The sequence below is a fragment of the Gekko japonicus genome, unplaced genomic scaffold (assembly GCF_001447785.1).
Source record: "Gekko japonicus isolate JY-2015 unplaced genomic scaffold, Gekko_japonicus_V1.1 scaffold1165, whole genome shotgun sequence".
In the NCBI taxonomy this organism is placed as follows: domain Eukaryota; kingdom Metazoa; phylum Chordata; class Lepidosauria; order Squamata; family Gekkonidae; genus Gekko; species Gekko japonicus.
This window is the reverse complement of record NW_015170311.1, coordinates 364,684-378,307: the sequence shown is the minus strand read 5'-3', so window position 1 is coordinate 378,307 and position 13,624 is coordinate 364,684. Positions and strand designations below refer to the sequence as shown.

The 13,624-nt window shown below is 38.9% G+C and overlaps 1 protein-coding gene across 1 annotated transcript in view; it reads left to right on the top strand.

The window, feature by feature from the left end:
- RAPGEF5 (Rap guanine nucleotide exchange factor 5) overlaps positions 1-13,624 on the top strand; it is a 176,978-nt gene that overhangs the window by 93,075 nt on the left and 70,279 nt on the right. The window contains exons 10-11 of the mRNA XM_015417994.1: positions 8,268-8,386; positions 8,746-8,834. Of these exons, the coding sequence (XP_015273480.1) occupies positions 8,268-8,386; positions 8,746-8,834 (208 nt within the window). The remainder of the gene's footprint in view (positions 1-8,267; positions 8,387-8,745; positions 8,835-13,624) is intronic.

Sequence of the window (13,624 nt, the reverse complement as noted above, 5' to 3'; positions counted from 1 at the left end):
CTAGCAGTTCGAAAGCAAGAAATTGCAAGTAGATAAATAGGTACTGCTTCGGTGGGAAGGTAACAGTGTTCCGTGCACTTTGGCATTTAGTCAAGCCGGCCAAATGATCACGGAAACCTCTGCGGACAGCGCTGGCTCTCCGGCTTGGAAACGGAGATAAGCACCACAACCCTAGAGTCGGATTCGACTGGCTTTCAAGCAAGGGAAACCTACTTCAGCTTTGCATTTGTCATAGTATTTAAATTGTTTTCAGCAAATGTTTTGGGTACATCTTTTAATCTGAAATATAAGTATCATTGTAAGCAAGCAAAGGGCCTTATGCAATAGCAATATTTTCATTTTTAGAAGCGATCCCCCGCGAGGAGCAGCTGCTGACACAATTGTTTGCGGAACACTTTGTCATATAAAATTAGTTTTTTGTCTGGAGCCAAAAACCCACAGTTCAGGTAGAGATGCTGAATGTTACAGGATTACTGTACAGTACATGTACAAACGTATAATCCTAAACTTTTGTACTTAGAAAACTTAATTAAATCAATAGAACTTAAAAAGATAACTTCATGAATATGATACTTTATTGTAGTTACCAGGATGATAACATCAGCAGTTTTGAAAAAGTGCTGGGATGTACATTTTTATTTGATCTTATGAAAAATACTCTTGGCAACAGAATGTTTTTTATTGGTTTTAGATAAGCAGGATTTTCTTTGTCTCTGCCCTATATGATGTATACTGAGATTTCATGACAGCTTGATTTTGCTGAGGTAGGATGACAGCTTTTTACTATACAGGTGTGTGCATGCTACTAGGTTGTAGTTTCATAGATCTCAGTTTCCTTTACAACCCAGAGTCTTTAATTTATCATCATACTAAAGAGTAGTGTTGATGTTGTGTTTTACAGGGTCACCAATAATAGAGTTCCATTGGTTCATAGGTTAGGTGTGTGTCAGAGGAGAATATTGTACCCATACATTGCAAACATTCATTGAGCCAATGTCTTAACATCTCAGTTTGATTTTGTAAACTGGCCAAGATTCCTAAAGTGTTGGATGAATGGTAAATTCAGGTTCCAGCCAGAGTTAAGTTATACGGTTCCTTGAAGACTCAGTTTAAATTAATAACTGAGTTCCAAAAATGGAATCTTCCCCCCCCCCCCGCCCATCATCTCCCACCATGGCCTTAGGTGTAAGCACTGCAGTTCTATGCAGAGTTAGAGAAGGTGCTTCAGACTTTCAGGGGGACCCTATGGTCCCTTTTGGGAAAATCCATTTTTTGTTTACTCTCAATTTTTTCCATAAAACTCAACAGCTTGTTGGACTTACTCAGACTTGGCCTAATACATTAAGTAAAATACCATAAGTAGATACACACAGTTCAAATTCAACAGGTTCCATCATAAATGGATGGAACTAATACATTTTAAAATTTAACTTAAAATATTAATAAGCCCAGTATTTGAATTAGATCAGGACATGGTCATGTGTTTTAGTGCCCATGAAAGAATTTTTGCTACTGTACTGTTTCTGTAGGCCTGTTATCAGACCTTGAAAAGAAGTTTAACAGATGACAATCCACAGAATGGGCTGGAAAAATATCCATAAATGGAGCTAATATATTTGTTCTTTGCAGGAAAACAAAAAATATGTAATGGATTCAACAACCTGAGCTTGACAGGGACATAATCTCTGCACATGTGGTATTCCCCTAAATTTGCCAGCTAGCTCTGCTACAGGGAACATGTTAAAAAATGGGCTAAGGAGAACAACCTACAATAAGCAGCGGCCATGAGATACAATAAATATTTATTGTAGGACAAGGGAATTGAAGGCAAAAAACCCAGATAAATTGGTGAACTGACTTGCTTGTCATCCGCTATGAGCATTTGACACTCGAGCTCTTCAAGCCTTTGTGTTACTACTGCACAGGCCTTGTTCAATTCCTGCTCCAATAAATAGGTCATAGAGATTGGCAAATTTCTTGTCTATCCACCAGCTCCAAGAGCTGGAATAGAAGTCAGATTGAAGCCAGTTCACCATAATTGGGGTGGTGTCAGAGTGAGAGACAGAAAGCTGGAACTTTATTGCTACAGACCAATCTATGGTTGAACATTGTTTCATACCCACCTATGGTCGTAGAGCTGACAAGGCTATGCACCTAGGCACTCCAAAAAGAACCTTCAGGAAGGCATTGGATGTATTAATTAGAAGGTTTAAGAGCTTGAATCCAAGTTGGGACTCCATATAGTAGCAGGGCCATAACTTTTCTTTTGAATACTTATAAGGCCAATAGAAGGCTAATTAAGTATACAGACTTTATCAGGTGCATCTGGTGTGCATTGTATATATAACAATTCATTTTGAAAATACCTTGTGAAGAGTGAGTGTAATGAGAGCATTCTTAATCTATACCTATTTGGTGTACAAAAACTGAAACCAAATGGTTCCTTTGAATTCTTTGCTTTGGATACATAGTATTTATTTCATTTATTAAAATATTTGTATCCTACTTTTCCTCTTGGCTCAAGGTGGTTTACAAATCATAACTAAAAACATAATTTTAAACTGACAAAACCCTGATCAACCCCTCTACTCTCAAGAGAAATATGCAGTTTAAACCCCACTAAAAGCTCTGGCAAATAAAACTGTCCTGCAGTGCCTCCTAAACATTATGTAGATGATTGTAAGTGTCTGTGTTCATTTGGGCTAGTTAAGCATTCCCCAGTTCTAAGTAATGAGAATTTCTTGGGACAGCTCTGAAGGCTGTCCCAGATATTGGAAAGGTGAAAGCACTGGAAAATTTCAGTAGGTTTTGTAATATTTACAAATATATGTGCAGAGCATAAACAGGAGTCTTGTGTCATATTCCAGACTAATGTTTATTATGGCATAATATAATGTGTTAGTCTTTAGAGTACCAGGAGACTTTTACTACAACGAACTAACTACCCCTCTGGAAGCAGAGCATAATGGAAATAAATAGATTGTCCATCAGGCAGCAGATTCTAAAGAGTAGCTTGGGCCACAAACCCTTTCCCCAAAGCTACATATGTGTCCAGTTGTAGGCGTATCTCCCAAAACTCTCAGTGTAGGCCTTTTCTCTGCATTTGCTATCTCTGTGAAGCCTTCTTTGGTTCATATGTTCATGTTCTCCCATTTTCCAGGTGAGTCGCTCCTTTCAGGGACAAACTGCAGTCACTAAGAAATACTGATTGGAGTATGAATAGCAGTATTGTATAGAATCCTGCCCATTGTTTATTTTCTGCATTAATATAACCAAAGCATAAGTACAGTCCAACCTGGAGGAAATGTAGCAAATTGATCCAGTAATTCAAGTTTCTTTATCCTGAGTGGCCCAAAAGAAGCCAATTATTCCTGAAGAATATAATTGCATGCTATTTTATTGCTTTGTTTATTGTGACTCTGGTGTTGTGAATATAAGAACATGAGACGCCAATGTTGGATCAGGCCAAAGGCCCATCCAGTCCAACACTCTGGGTCACACAGTGGCCGGAAATGCCAGGTGCCATCAGGAGGTCCACCAATGGGGCCAGGACATTAGAAGCTTGGATGTTCAGAATGTATCAGGATATGCCTGCTGTTCCTGCAAAAGGAGGCCTTGTACTTTAAAGCCTTTTGAATTTAGTCCAGGTGCTAACTGTATTGACTGGCTATGTTATACACAGGTGGTACCTATATTGCAAGCTAGGAATATATTAACAGCATGAGAGTGGATTGCCTATTAACTGAGAAAGTGGGTGATCGGTCTGTAGCATGACCAAATGGGCTCAGTCTCCCATGCCAAGTCAACACATGCAACAAGTATGCTTGCTTTCTAGAGTTAGACTTGGCAGTTGCTACTTACTGCACATAGAACACTGTGGAATTCTATGTGTACATCCCATTTCTTGTCACATTTCATTCATTTTGGCTCCCGCTGTCCTAGTATTAACCTTTATGCTTTTTTAGTGTTTCCTTCTCTTGGAGTAGTTTTATCCCCCTTAGCAGATGTCGTATGTGCAGCTGAATTCATACACACCCAGTGACTGTGGTGCCGCATTGGTCAATAATCATAAAATGATACATAGCTGCATGAAGTCGTAGGTATGAGGAGGAAGGGGGGGACAGAGTCAGCGTTAAGACTGAGACTGATTTTACTTCGGCAAAGGAAATTAGCAAGGAAGAATTGTATAGCTATGATGGATAGTTGGTTGACGTAATCGCTCAAATTCAGAATGAAAGCAGAAGGTTCAGGCAATGAAAGAAGGTGCGTGGAACAGTAGCTGGGTGAAGGAGCGTGCACTCAGAGCAGTCTAGGCATAGAAGTATTTAACATGATACAAGATTTCATGTGAAATTTTGGAAGCAGGGCATTAAAGATGCTGAAGGAGTCATGGAATACGCAGTGTACTCCACTTCATTCTCATTCTTCTGTCTCCTAAAATAAACACCAATGCTAGTAGCTTGAAAGTCCACCAGTCTGAATGCTGTCTTAGAGAGTTTATTCTTGTCTCTAGCAAATTGAACCTTGTATTGCACCTCTTTGCTTGTTTATATTAATGTGTGAGGTATGAAGGATTTCATATTCAGGGCATCATAAACCTTTGGTAGAGGAAGTTAGAAATGTCCTCAAACACAACAATCGCCTTATTTTATTTTTTTTAAACGTTGTGTTTATTTCAAGTTTTCTGAATCTGTATTATTATTTTTTAAAACTTTGTGTTTATTTCAAGTTTTCTGAATCTGCTAGGAATGTTTGTATAAGGATGGTGCACAAAGCTGGATTTAAATGTCTTTCATGCTTTATCCAGCCTTCAATTTATGTTTAAGGCACCTGACTTCTTTCCTGAATATGCTGTTTTTAGATAGGGGCTCTCCGTCATGGAATGGCTGTTGGTATCTTCAAAACCCGTCAGCATTCTTCTCTGAATGTACCCTGCCTTATCACTCAAGGTTATGCCCTGTTACCAGCATCAAATTGTGGGAAGATAAAAGAACAGATCAGCAACTAGATGCATCTGCGATACCTAGGTGTGCTGTGTCAGTTTTAGCAAATGCAGCTGTGAAAACAAAAGTTTACTTTTCTGCACAGCCTTTTTCTTTTGTTAATGAATGTGTCCAACAGTCTGTACATTTTGGAACAGTTTCCCATACTACCTGTTATTACAAAGAACAGCTCTCTTTTTGTTTTGAAATCTGTTTGTGATTCAAAAAGAGAATGTATGAGCTTTTGTAGCTCCAATGCCTTGTTTAGTTAGTGTTGTTGCCTGAATTAGGCTTTTATCTATCATTTGTTCATGTTGCTACTTCAATTGGCAGGGTCATGTTCTGTCTGCAACTGTCATTTTGGTTCAGCTCATTTTACCATTTAAGATTACAGGAAAGGAAAATATTCTGACAAAATTATGCTGTAAAATGGATGAATAGACTGTATATGCTGTTTTCAGATCAGTTGCAACATAAATGGAAGTCATTTCAAGTTTGCCCTTTTAGTAACTGTATATTTCTTTGTGTGTGTGTGGTTTATTTCCTGACTAGGTGAGATGTCCTTTGGATAATAGATATTCCTCCAGTTCTCAAAGTAGATATATACAGGTTAAAACATAATCTAAAAAGAGCTCCAGTTCAGTACATAAGCATTTGTACTGGGTTGGATTCCAGTGATAAGATCTGTATGTACTAGAGCAGGGGGAATTTTCCCCTCTTCTGGCAGCCCTGTTGCTTCTGGGGGTCTCCCATCCCCTGCAACATTTCAGGGGCAACTTTAGAAGTGGTAGGGGGAGGGAAAGTGCACTTCTGTGCACAGAATTTTGATGCAGTGAAATCTATCAACTTGATCTCACCAAAGTATTAAGCACTGTTATTGCAACATGGAAAATCTAACTGTGTATTTAACTCTTCCATTGAAATGAACGGGATTTCAAGTGCTTAACTTCGGTTGGACTGTACTTATTGTGCTTTGGTTATATTAATACAGAAAATTAACTATGGATTTAGAGAGGCTCGTATGTGGAAGTGCTTTGCACATATACAAGGGGAAGGATAATTTTTTATTATTTTGTTTGGCCCATCATGCCTTGAATGGTGGTTCTCCTAGAAACTACTGACCATCAGAGGCTTCTCAAGAGCTGTAGGCACTGCCATGGGAAAAGGGAGCTGGAAAGCTCCAATTCACATGCAGCATGCTACATCTTACTATTTTACATAACTTTATGGGGTAAAGATATTAGTACAGTAGTACATAAATAAATTCCAGGAATGAAAAAATGAAGTCTTAATAAGGAATCACCAGGTTAAGCAAACTTAATCTATTTACATGTGTTTTTTTCCAGATTGGAGATTCAGTAGTGTGCATCTGGGGAAAATAATACCAAAATATTGACATGTTCCTATAGATTTAATTCAATGTCTATGAATGAGGTGGTGGTGGGAGGGATATGTGAGCTGATGGCTATACTGAAAAAAAAAATGGTAAAACTGTGCCTTAAATTACTCTTAACTGAGTAATTTTAGGCTGCAGACTGTTCTTATCTCATTCTTTTATGGCAGTGCTGCAAATGTATAGGCTACAAAAGCGTATACCATGAAATGGAAGATTACAATTATGCATCAGTATTCCTGTAACATGATGTCTTGCTAATGTCCTTAGGGAATTTTCAGCAAATATCCTTTGTTAATTGGCTCAGTACCTGCATGTTGGACATGTCAAAAAATTAATAATTATACACAACCCCCTCAGTTCTCTCTCTCTGTATAATATGTATATGAGCTTAATAAATGAACAGAGATTTTCATGGATTAAAAGCTCTTTGGGGCAAGACCACATCTATATACAGGTTCTTCTGGTATCTAACAGAGCGTGGCTCTGCTGCTGTGATTAGCTTGAGAGTTCTTTCATGCCATTAAGATTATAATGGAGAAGAAAAAGGTTAACCATAAAATGACATTGCTCTGCAATATTGCTGTTTTCATCAAACATAAATTTTCTGTTGCAGTATAATTGTATACCAATTTGATGCTACTTAATTATCGCAGACTATAGAAAGAAGCATCAAGCATATTGGCTTTATTATCTCAGACTATAGAAAGAAGCATCAAGCATATTAAACAATAAGAATGTTGAAAAACACTACTATTAAGCATTTAACTTAATTAAATGTCATCAGAACTGTTTCTTGTCACATTGGGGTTCTGTTAGGAGAGTCTCAGATGGGACTAATGGAGAGCTCTTTACCTTTACCTATGTGTCACTGCAGACTGTTGACACAATAAGCAGATTTTCTGTATGCACTGTATCGCCACAGGTTTTCACACTTTAGAGATGGTCAATAAAATTACGGGTTGGATCCAGCAAGCTTTGTCACTAAATCTCATGTAGTTCCCCTCCTTACTACAGCCTCCATTCCACATAGCTTTTGTCCATGCGGGTCTCATGATTCCCAGCATAGTCTTTTTGGTGGTCAAAGGGGACTCCCTCCTCCTTTTTTCACCAGTGGAACAGCTGAGTGGATCCAATCCTGTGTGTGCAGATATAGCTGTGTTCAGTTTTGTCCAGTTTAGAGGTGTCAGCCTACTAAGCACTGAAACCCAAATGTCAGTTTTGCAAGGTATACTTTTTCTATATGTTGTTCCAAACCTTTAATAGGCTTTTTGTTTCAAAAATTAATTAGAAAGATTACGAGGTTAAATGCAAGGAACGGATTAATCCTTTTTTCCGGATTGTTTTTATTCCCCTACCCCCAAGAATGAGTTACTTAACAGCATGGACACTGTGTTGTTAAAATGCTGTGAAGTACTCTATGGCTGACTATATTCCTCAACAGTACAGTTCGATCTGTTTAGTCACTAATCAAAGGATCTGCTAAATCAAAGGACAGCATTAGTGAAACGTAACATGCACTAAAGAGAACATATGATCAATAGGTGTTACTAACAAACCCATGCAGCCTGATGAAGACTGGAAACAGGAATATATTATTATCCCTCCTCTCCCCATTTAAAAACATGTTTTGAATATCATTCTTCATAGCTGCAGCTCTCAGACTGTCTGTCCCTAGGAAAGGAAAAAAAAATCTGCTCAAATTCTGGTGCATTGTGAAGCTTCAGCATGTAAATCAAGGGCAGCGGCTGCTTCTGCTGCGTATGGCAGCACACTGGAAGAGGGGAGAACACAGCTCTAATCGAGGCTTCCCCTACCCCTCCCTTTTTCACTCCCCGGAGATTTTACTCATTTTTCTTTCTTTATTGTTTGTCCTTCTCTCCAAATTAAAGCTGGATGATGAAGTGACTACTGTTCACGTGAAGGAGCTGGACCAAGATGTGCTGGTGCTTAGGAGAGTGTCGTCACATAGCCCAGCCCCCACATCAGGGAGTGCCGAGAGCGATTGGAGGTAAGAGTTTTTTCCTTGGGTGCTCAGACGCAGCCACACGCACACAAGCTGACTGCAGAGCTCTCAGCAGCCAGAGGAACTCGGCTACCGGCAACAGAACTGAGATGGCAAGATACATCAGCATGTAGGGAATGCCTTTGTTACTTGCCCTACATTATGGGAAGTTCTAGGCTGAGGATCTTTGACCCCCATGTAGAAAGGAAGGATTCTGCCTTGCTTCTAGGCAGAGAGCTGCCTTTGCCCACATTTGATGTGCCTTATTTTAAATATATTGATGAAGAAGATGAGGAGGATGAATGGAGCAGCCGCTCTCAGTCTTCAACAGAGGATGACTCTGTGGACTCTCTGCTTTCTGACAGATATGTGGTAGTATCTGGGACACCAGAGAAGATTTTGGAGCACCTCCTGAATGACTTACACCTGGAGGAAGTACAGGACAAAGAGACAGGTAAATTACAACTGCACACTCTCCTGAAAAGCAGCCTCTTGTCCAATTTGCAATGGTAGTTTGCCAGTTATTGGGCAATTACTGAATAGTATATTTGCTGGCAGCATTTCGAACATCATGTATTTAAAGTGATTTGCAGTGCTGCATTTAAATTTATTATTGTTATTATTGCATTTCCATCAGTGTTTAGTAATATAATGATAATGTGTCATTTATATTTGACAAAAGTGGATCAAAGCAAGGGGGGAGGGGGTTCGCTTTTGTTCCCACTAACATTTTCAGAGGGGTGTGTAATAGGGTGACATGCAGGAGGTTGTAAGCTGGGGTTTATAGCTGCCGGGCATATATGTCAGCAGTTATTGCAAATACTCTGCAACTACTTGTTCAGTATCAACTTCTGCCTCTTTTCTAATTAATTGCTTACCTATTGCCTCCTCAGCACATGTTTCTAGTGTCAAGAATACAATACTAATTATCTTTCCTCTAGATTGTGATTCTCTATAGCCTGAAGCTATTACTACATCGATTGGGTTATTTAGTATGCATGCATAGCAATATACTTCCTATTTATAATTTTTTTAACCCTCCCCATCACAGTTCCTGTGCATTGATGAATCATTTGGCAGGAGCTTATTAGATAGCCACCTTTATTAGGCAGCACAAGATGCAGCAATATAACCTTCTGTAGTATTGGTGTCCCTTTAAACCAGGAAAGCAATTACTATATTGATCAAGCTGCTTGACACGCAGGTTATTTTTTCATCTTGAGCTCTTGGCTTTAATGTACACTTTGCTGTCACAGTCATTTATCAGGATCACCTGCAATTTATTTACAGTTTTAATTACAGCAGTTTGGGGGCTAACCTTCAGAGTTTTCAGCAGAATGGCAGAAGGGTTTAGAATGAATGGAGTTGTTATTTCTTTTTATTGTTATCAGTAGTGCTACAATGCTCATTCTTAGTGCTCTTTTCCAAATGAGATTACTAAAAATAAACACATTTGCAAGGATTAAAAGGATTAAAGCATAAATAACATCTGTGAATTCCTGTAGGACATTTGTGTCAGGTTCTGTGGCCTCAAGTAGGTAGAAAATTGCTGAGTATAAATTAAGCATTTGCTTTTAACTCTACAGTGTAGTATTCCTGCAGAATAAACCCAAAAGGAAACCCAAATGTCTGACTACTGTGCTGTCCACCGAGCCGTTCTCTTTGCCTAGAGATCAATATTTTGTGTAGAGGAAGCACTGCTGTCTGATTGCTGTGTTTCCTTATAATAATGCTGTGGACCTTTTCACTAGAGCTAAATCAAAGACTGTATAATAGAGGAGGTTCATGCCAGGGTACTCTTGGTGAGGCCATGTAAATTCCCGTGAGGTAGGGGGAATTACCTGTCTGAATTTTTGTTTGCTGTGATTGGTTAACTTGTCTTCTAGGTTGCTGTCAGCTTTATGCATGCACAGAACATTAACACAGTACATTATTCTTTGCTGCTTTTAAATTCCTAGAAGAGTGCTTGGCTAATATTTAAGTGTTCAGTAGCTCTTATTTGATTCCATTCTCTCCAGTCCAGCTGCTTATTAACGTTTCACTGTTCCAGACTATAGGTGAAAAATGGCCATGTGAACATGACAGATGATAATATATTATGTAGTTGGATGATTCCCCTCTATATCTTTCTGCTCTTATCACACTCTTGAAGCTGACAGTCTGTCCTTCAGTGTACATAGTTTTATTTCTTTAAAAACCTATTTCGTTGAGCAGAGCTAACCCAAAAGTAGTAACTATAAGTGTAAAATTTGTCCATACTCCTAGGTATATTTTTAGCAAAATAAGGTAGGTTTTTTTCATAGAAGTGGACTGGAGATGTTCATAGGCTTTAAATATAACTGACTAATAATATCTTCCACAAACATTGTAGATATTTCGGTAGGGTGATAGTAGTAGTGGTGTTTTGAAGAATACCTTTGATCAGACACTCACTGCAGTCACTTGTATTATTTCTGGAACCTGAAAATTTCCTTTAATAGGGTAGGAAGATCTATAAAGCTCTTGACCAAGTACAGTTCCCCTCCAAAGTCATCTGGGGAGGCTTCATAGAGAGAAAATAGTTAAATAGATGGCTGGGTCAAAACAAGTGAAAGGTGGGGTGCATCCTGTTTAAAGGTATTGGGGTTCTTAATTTCTCCAATAATTCTTGCCCTCAGCCAGGCCAGAACTCTCACCTTTTGTGGAACTGCCCGTGTTCTCACTTTGTGCTGGATGATTTGTGCATGATGATTGATTATATAGAACTGTTTCTCCCTCGATATTTGTTCTGAGTCTCCATAGCTCCAGGAGCTGTTCTTGTTGTCCCCTGGCTGTCTTTGGGAGCCAGTTAATAAAGTTCTCATTCTTTCATTGTCTTGCTCACCTTGGAACTTGCCATGTTTTGTTTCATGTGAACATGCTCAAAACAGAGACATGCTAATTTCAGTAAACTGAAGCTAGAGTTGTGGCATTTTTCTCTTTGTGGGCTTGGGAGGTAGGCTCTAACAGATACATATTTTTATTCATATTTACAGGGAGTGTAGTTTGATCTATGCACAGTCTGTACAGCTTCTGTTGGTGCGTTAGTATCTTGCCAAATGTTTCAAGTTCAGAAGAAGCATACAAATGAAGCTGCCTTACACTGGTTCAAACCTTTGGTCTCTGTAGCTCAGTATTGTCTGCTTTGAGTTGCTGTGACTATTTGGGGTCAATAATTCACTGTTCACTGTTATACCCTTGACCCAAAATACTCTTTCCTCATTTTCTGGTAATGAGACAGGATTACTGATACCTTTAGGTTCATGGACGATCACCACTGGAAATAAATACAAAGTGTGAACATTGTTGCATTTTAATAATATGGATCCATTTTTGTTAGTCATGTGTGGTCTTTTATACTGTCAGCATGGCCATACATAGCTTGGAGAAAAGATATTTGCATTCAGGAGGAAAATCAGAACATCATTCTTCAGGAAAACAAACAGGCACTGAAATCATCTACTGTAACTTTACATAGTCCCTGTTTACTTCACTTCTCTGTTTGATGCAGTTTCTAACCCAGTGCAGTTTCTAACCTGAAGTGTTTTGACTGTGATCTGATCAAGTTACATTTTACCCCTTAATTGGATTTTTCCCATGCCCTTCATTGTTCTAAGTGCCAGGTTCTGTTTTCTTTTCATAAAGGGTGGCAGAAGGTTGTGTCTTCTCTAGTGCTTTTATTGTTAACATTTTCAATTCTTTATACTCTCCTATAGATACTCAATAAGTTCCTGAATTCTGTTTGATTAATGATGTTTGGGTATTTTCTATTAATTAAAACATGAAGGATTAAGGAACCGATTATATGAATTCATATTAATGGTTTATTTAGTTCAGTATTATCTATTGTCCTGCAGCTATCCACATTCTCTTGCAGAAGTCTTTTCTGGGACTGCTCATGGAGATGTAAGGTACTACAAACCCTATTGTACCGTCATATATAGAGGTGGGTAAGTTCCTTGTTTCCTTGGATCAAGGTAAAGCAAGGAATCCCCATTTCTGCAAGAAAAATAGGACCAAAAATGTCAACACTAATGGCCCGCTGAGAAAGGAATGAACCATGCTCACATGACACTGAAACACTAGTTTGTACATGTGTGTTTTTGCTCTGAATCTTTGTAAAAGCTTTTGTCCCTTCACCTTCTTTTCTCTGTCTAGGTACTCTATGTCTGCTCCATATTCACGTAAGGAGCACTTTGTACAAGATGTACATTCATCTAGAGAACACCTTGTGCAGGACAGAAGGGTTAGGCTAATGTAATGAATAGGTGCATTTTTCTCTTTGTAAATGCTTCTTCAGGCAGAATGGTGGTTTTTTTGAAACCCATAAGAAATTAGACAGAATGTCATGACTGTCCTTCCAGCTACTTAAGGTTACATTTCCTGTGATTGTGCATGTATGTACCTATTCCGTCCGGCCCCATATATACCTTTAAAATCACATAACTAATTTGTTCTTGAAATTTGCTCATGAAATTGTTCCCCTCCCATACTACTTTTTTTCTGGGTTTCTGTCTGCATTTTCTTTGAGTGTGCTTACTGAAAGTATATCCTGTTTATTTGTAGCACAGCAGCATAGCCACTTCAAAACCCAGAACACATTAGAAGAATCCTTATGGATCAGATTGATGGTCCATCTGGTCCAGCATACTGTTTGCCACAGTTGTCAGTTTGTCATGCCCTGGAAGGTCCCCCTGTGATGCTGTCCCCCCTGGCACAGTTGGGCAACCTGCTTGGAGGTCTCATTCAGCCTCCATTGCTAGTAGCCCTTAATGGACCACTTGCCTTCACAGGTGCAAATTGCTGGTAGGGTAAAAGTCTTGTGTGCTTGTTAACTCCAAACTCTAGTACAGAAGGGGGGGGGGGAAGATGCTAATGTGAAGTACTGAGAGCATGGAGTGAGAAAAGAGCAGATTTCTGTGAGATGGGGATGCACATTGAGAGAACAAAGCATGAGCCATGAGGTGAAGAAAGGGGAGACGAAGTGCCAACTACTGGAAGAAAGATTAGCTGAGAGACACATCTAAAGAAAACTATAATGGTGCAGAAAAAGTTGAGAGTAGATACAATGAAGTGCAGATAGAAAATGAATTAACAGAAATTTAATTGAAAAAAGATTGTTGTTTTGAATGTAAGCAGCGCATTCATTCCTCTTTAGTCCGAATCATTTCACACCTCTATTCTAGAAACAAATCAGGTGAAAATCAAGATCTGTTGTTGAGAAAA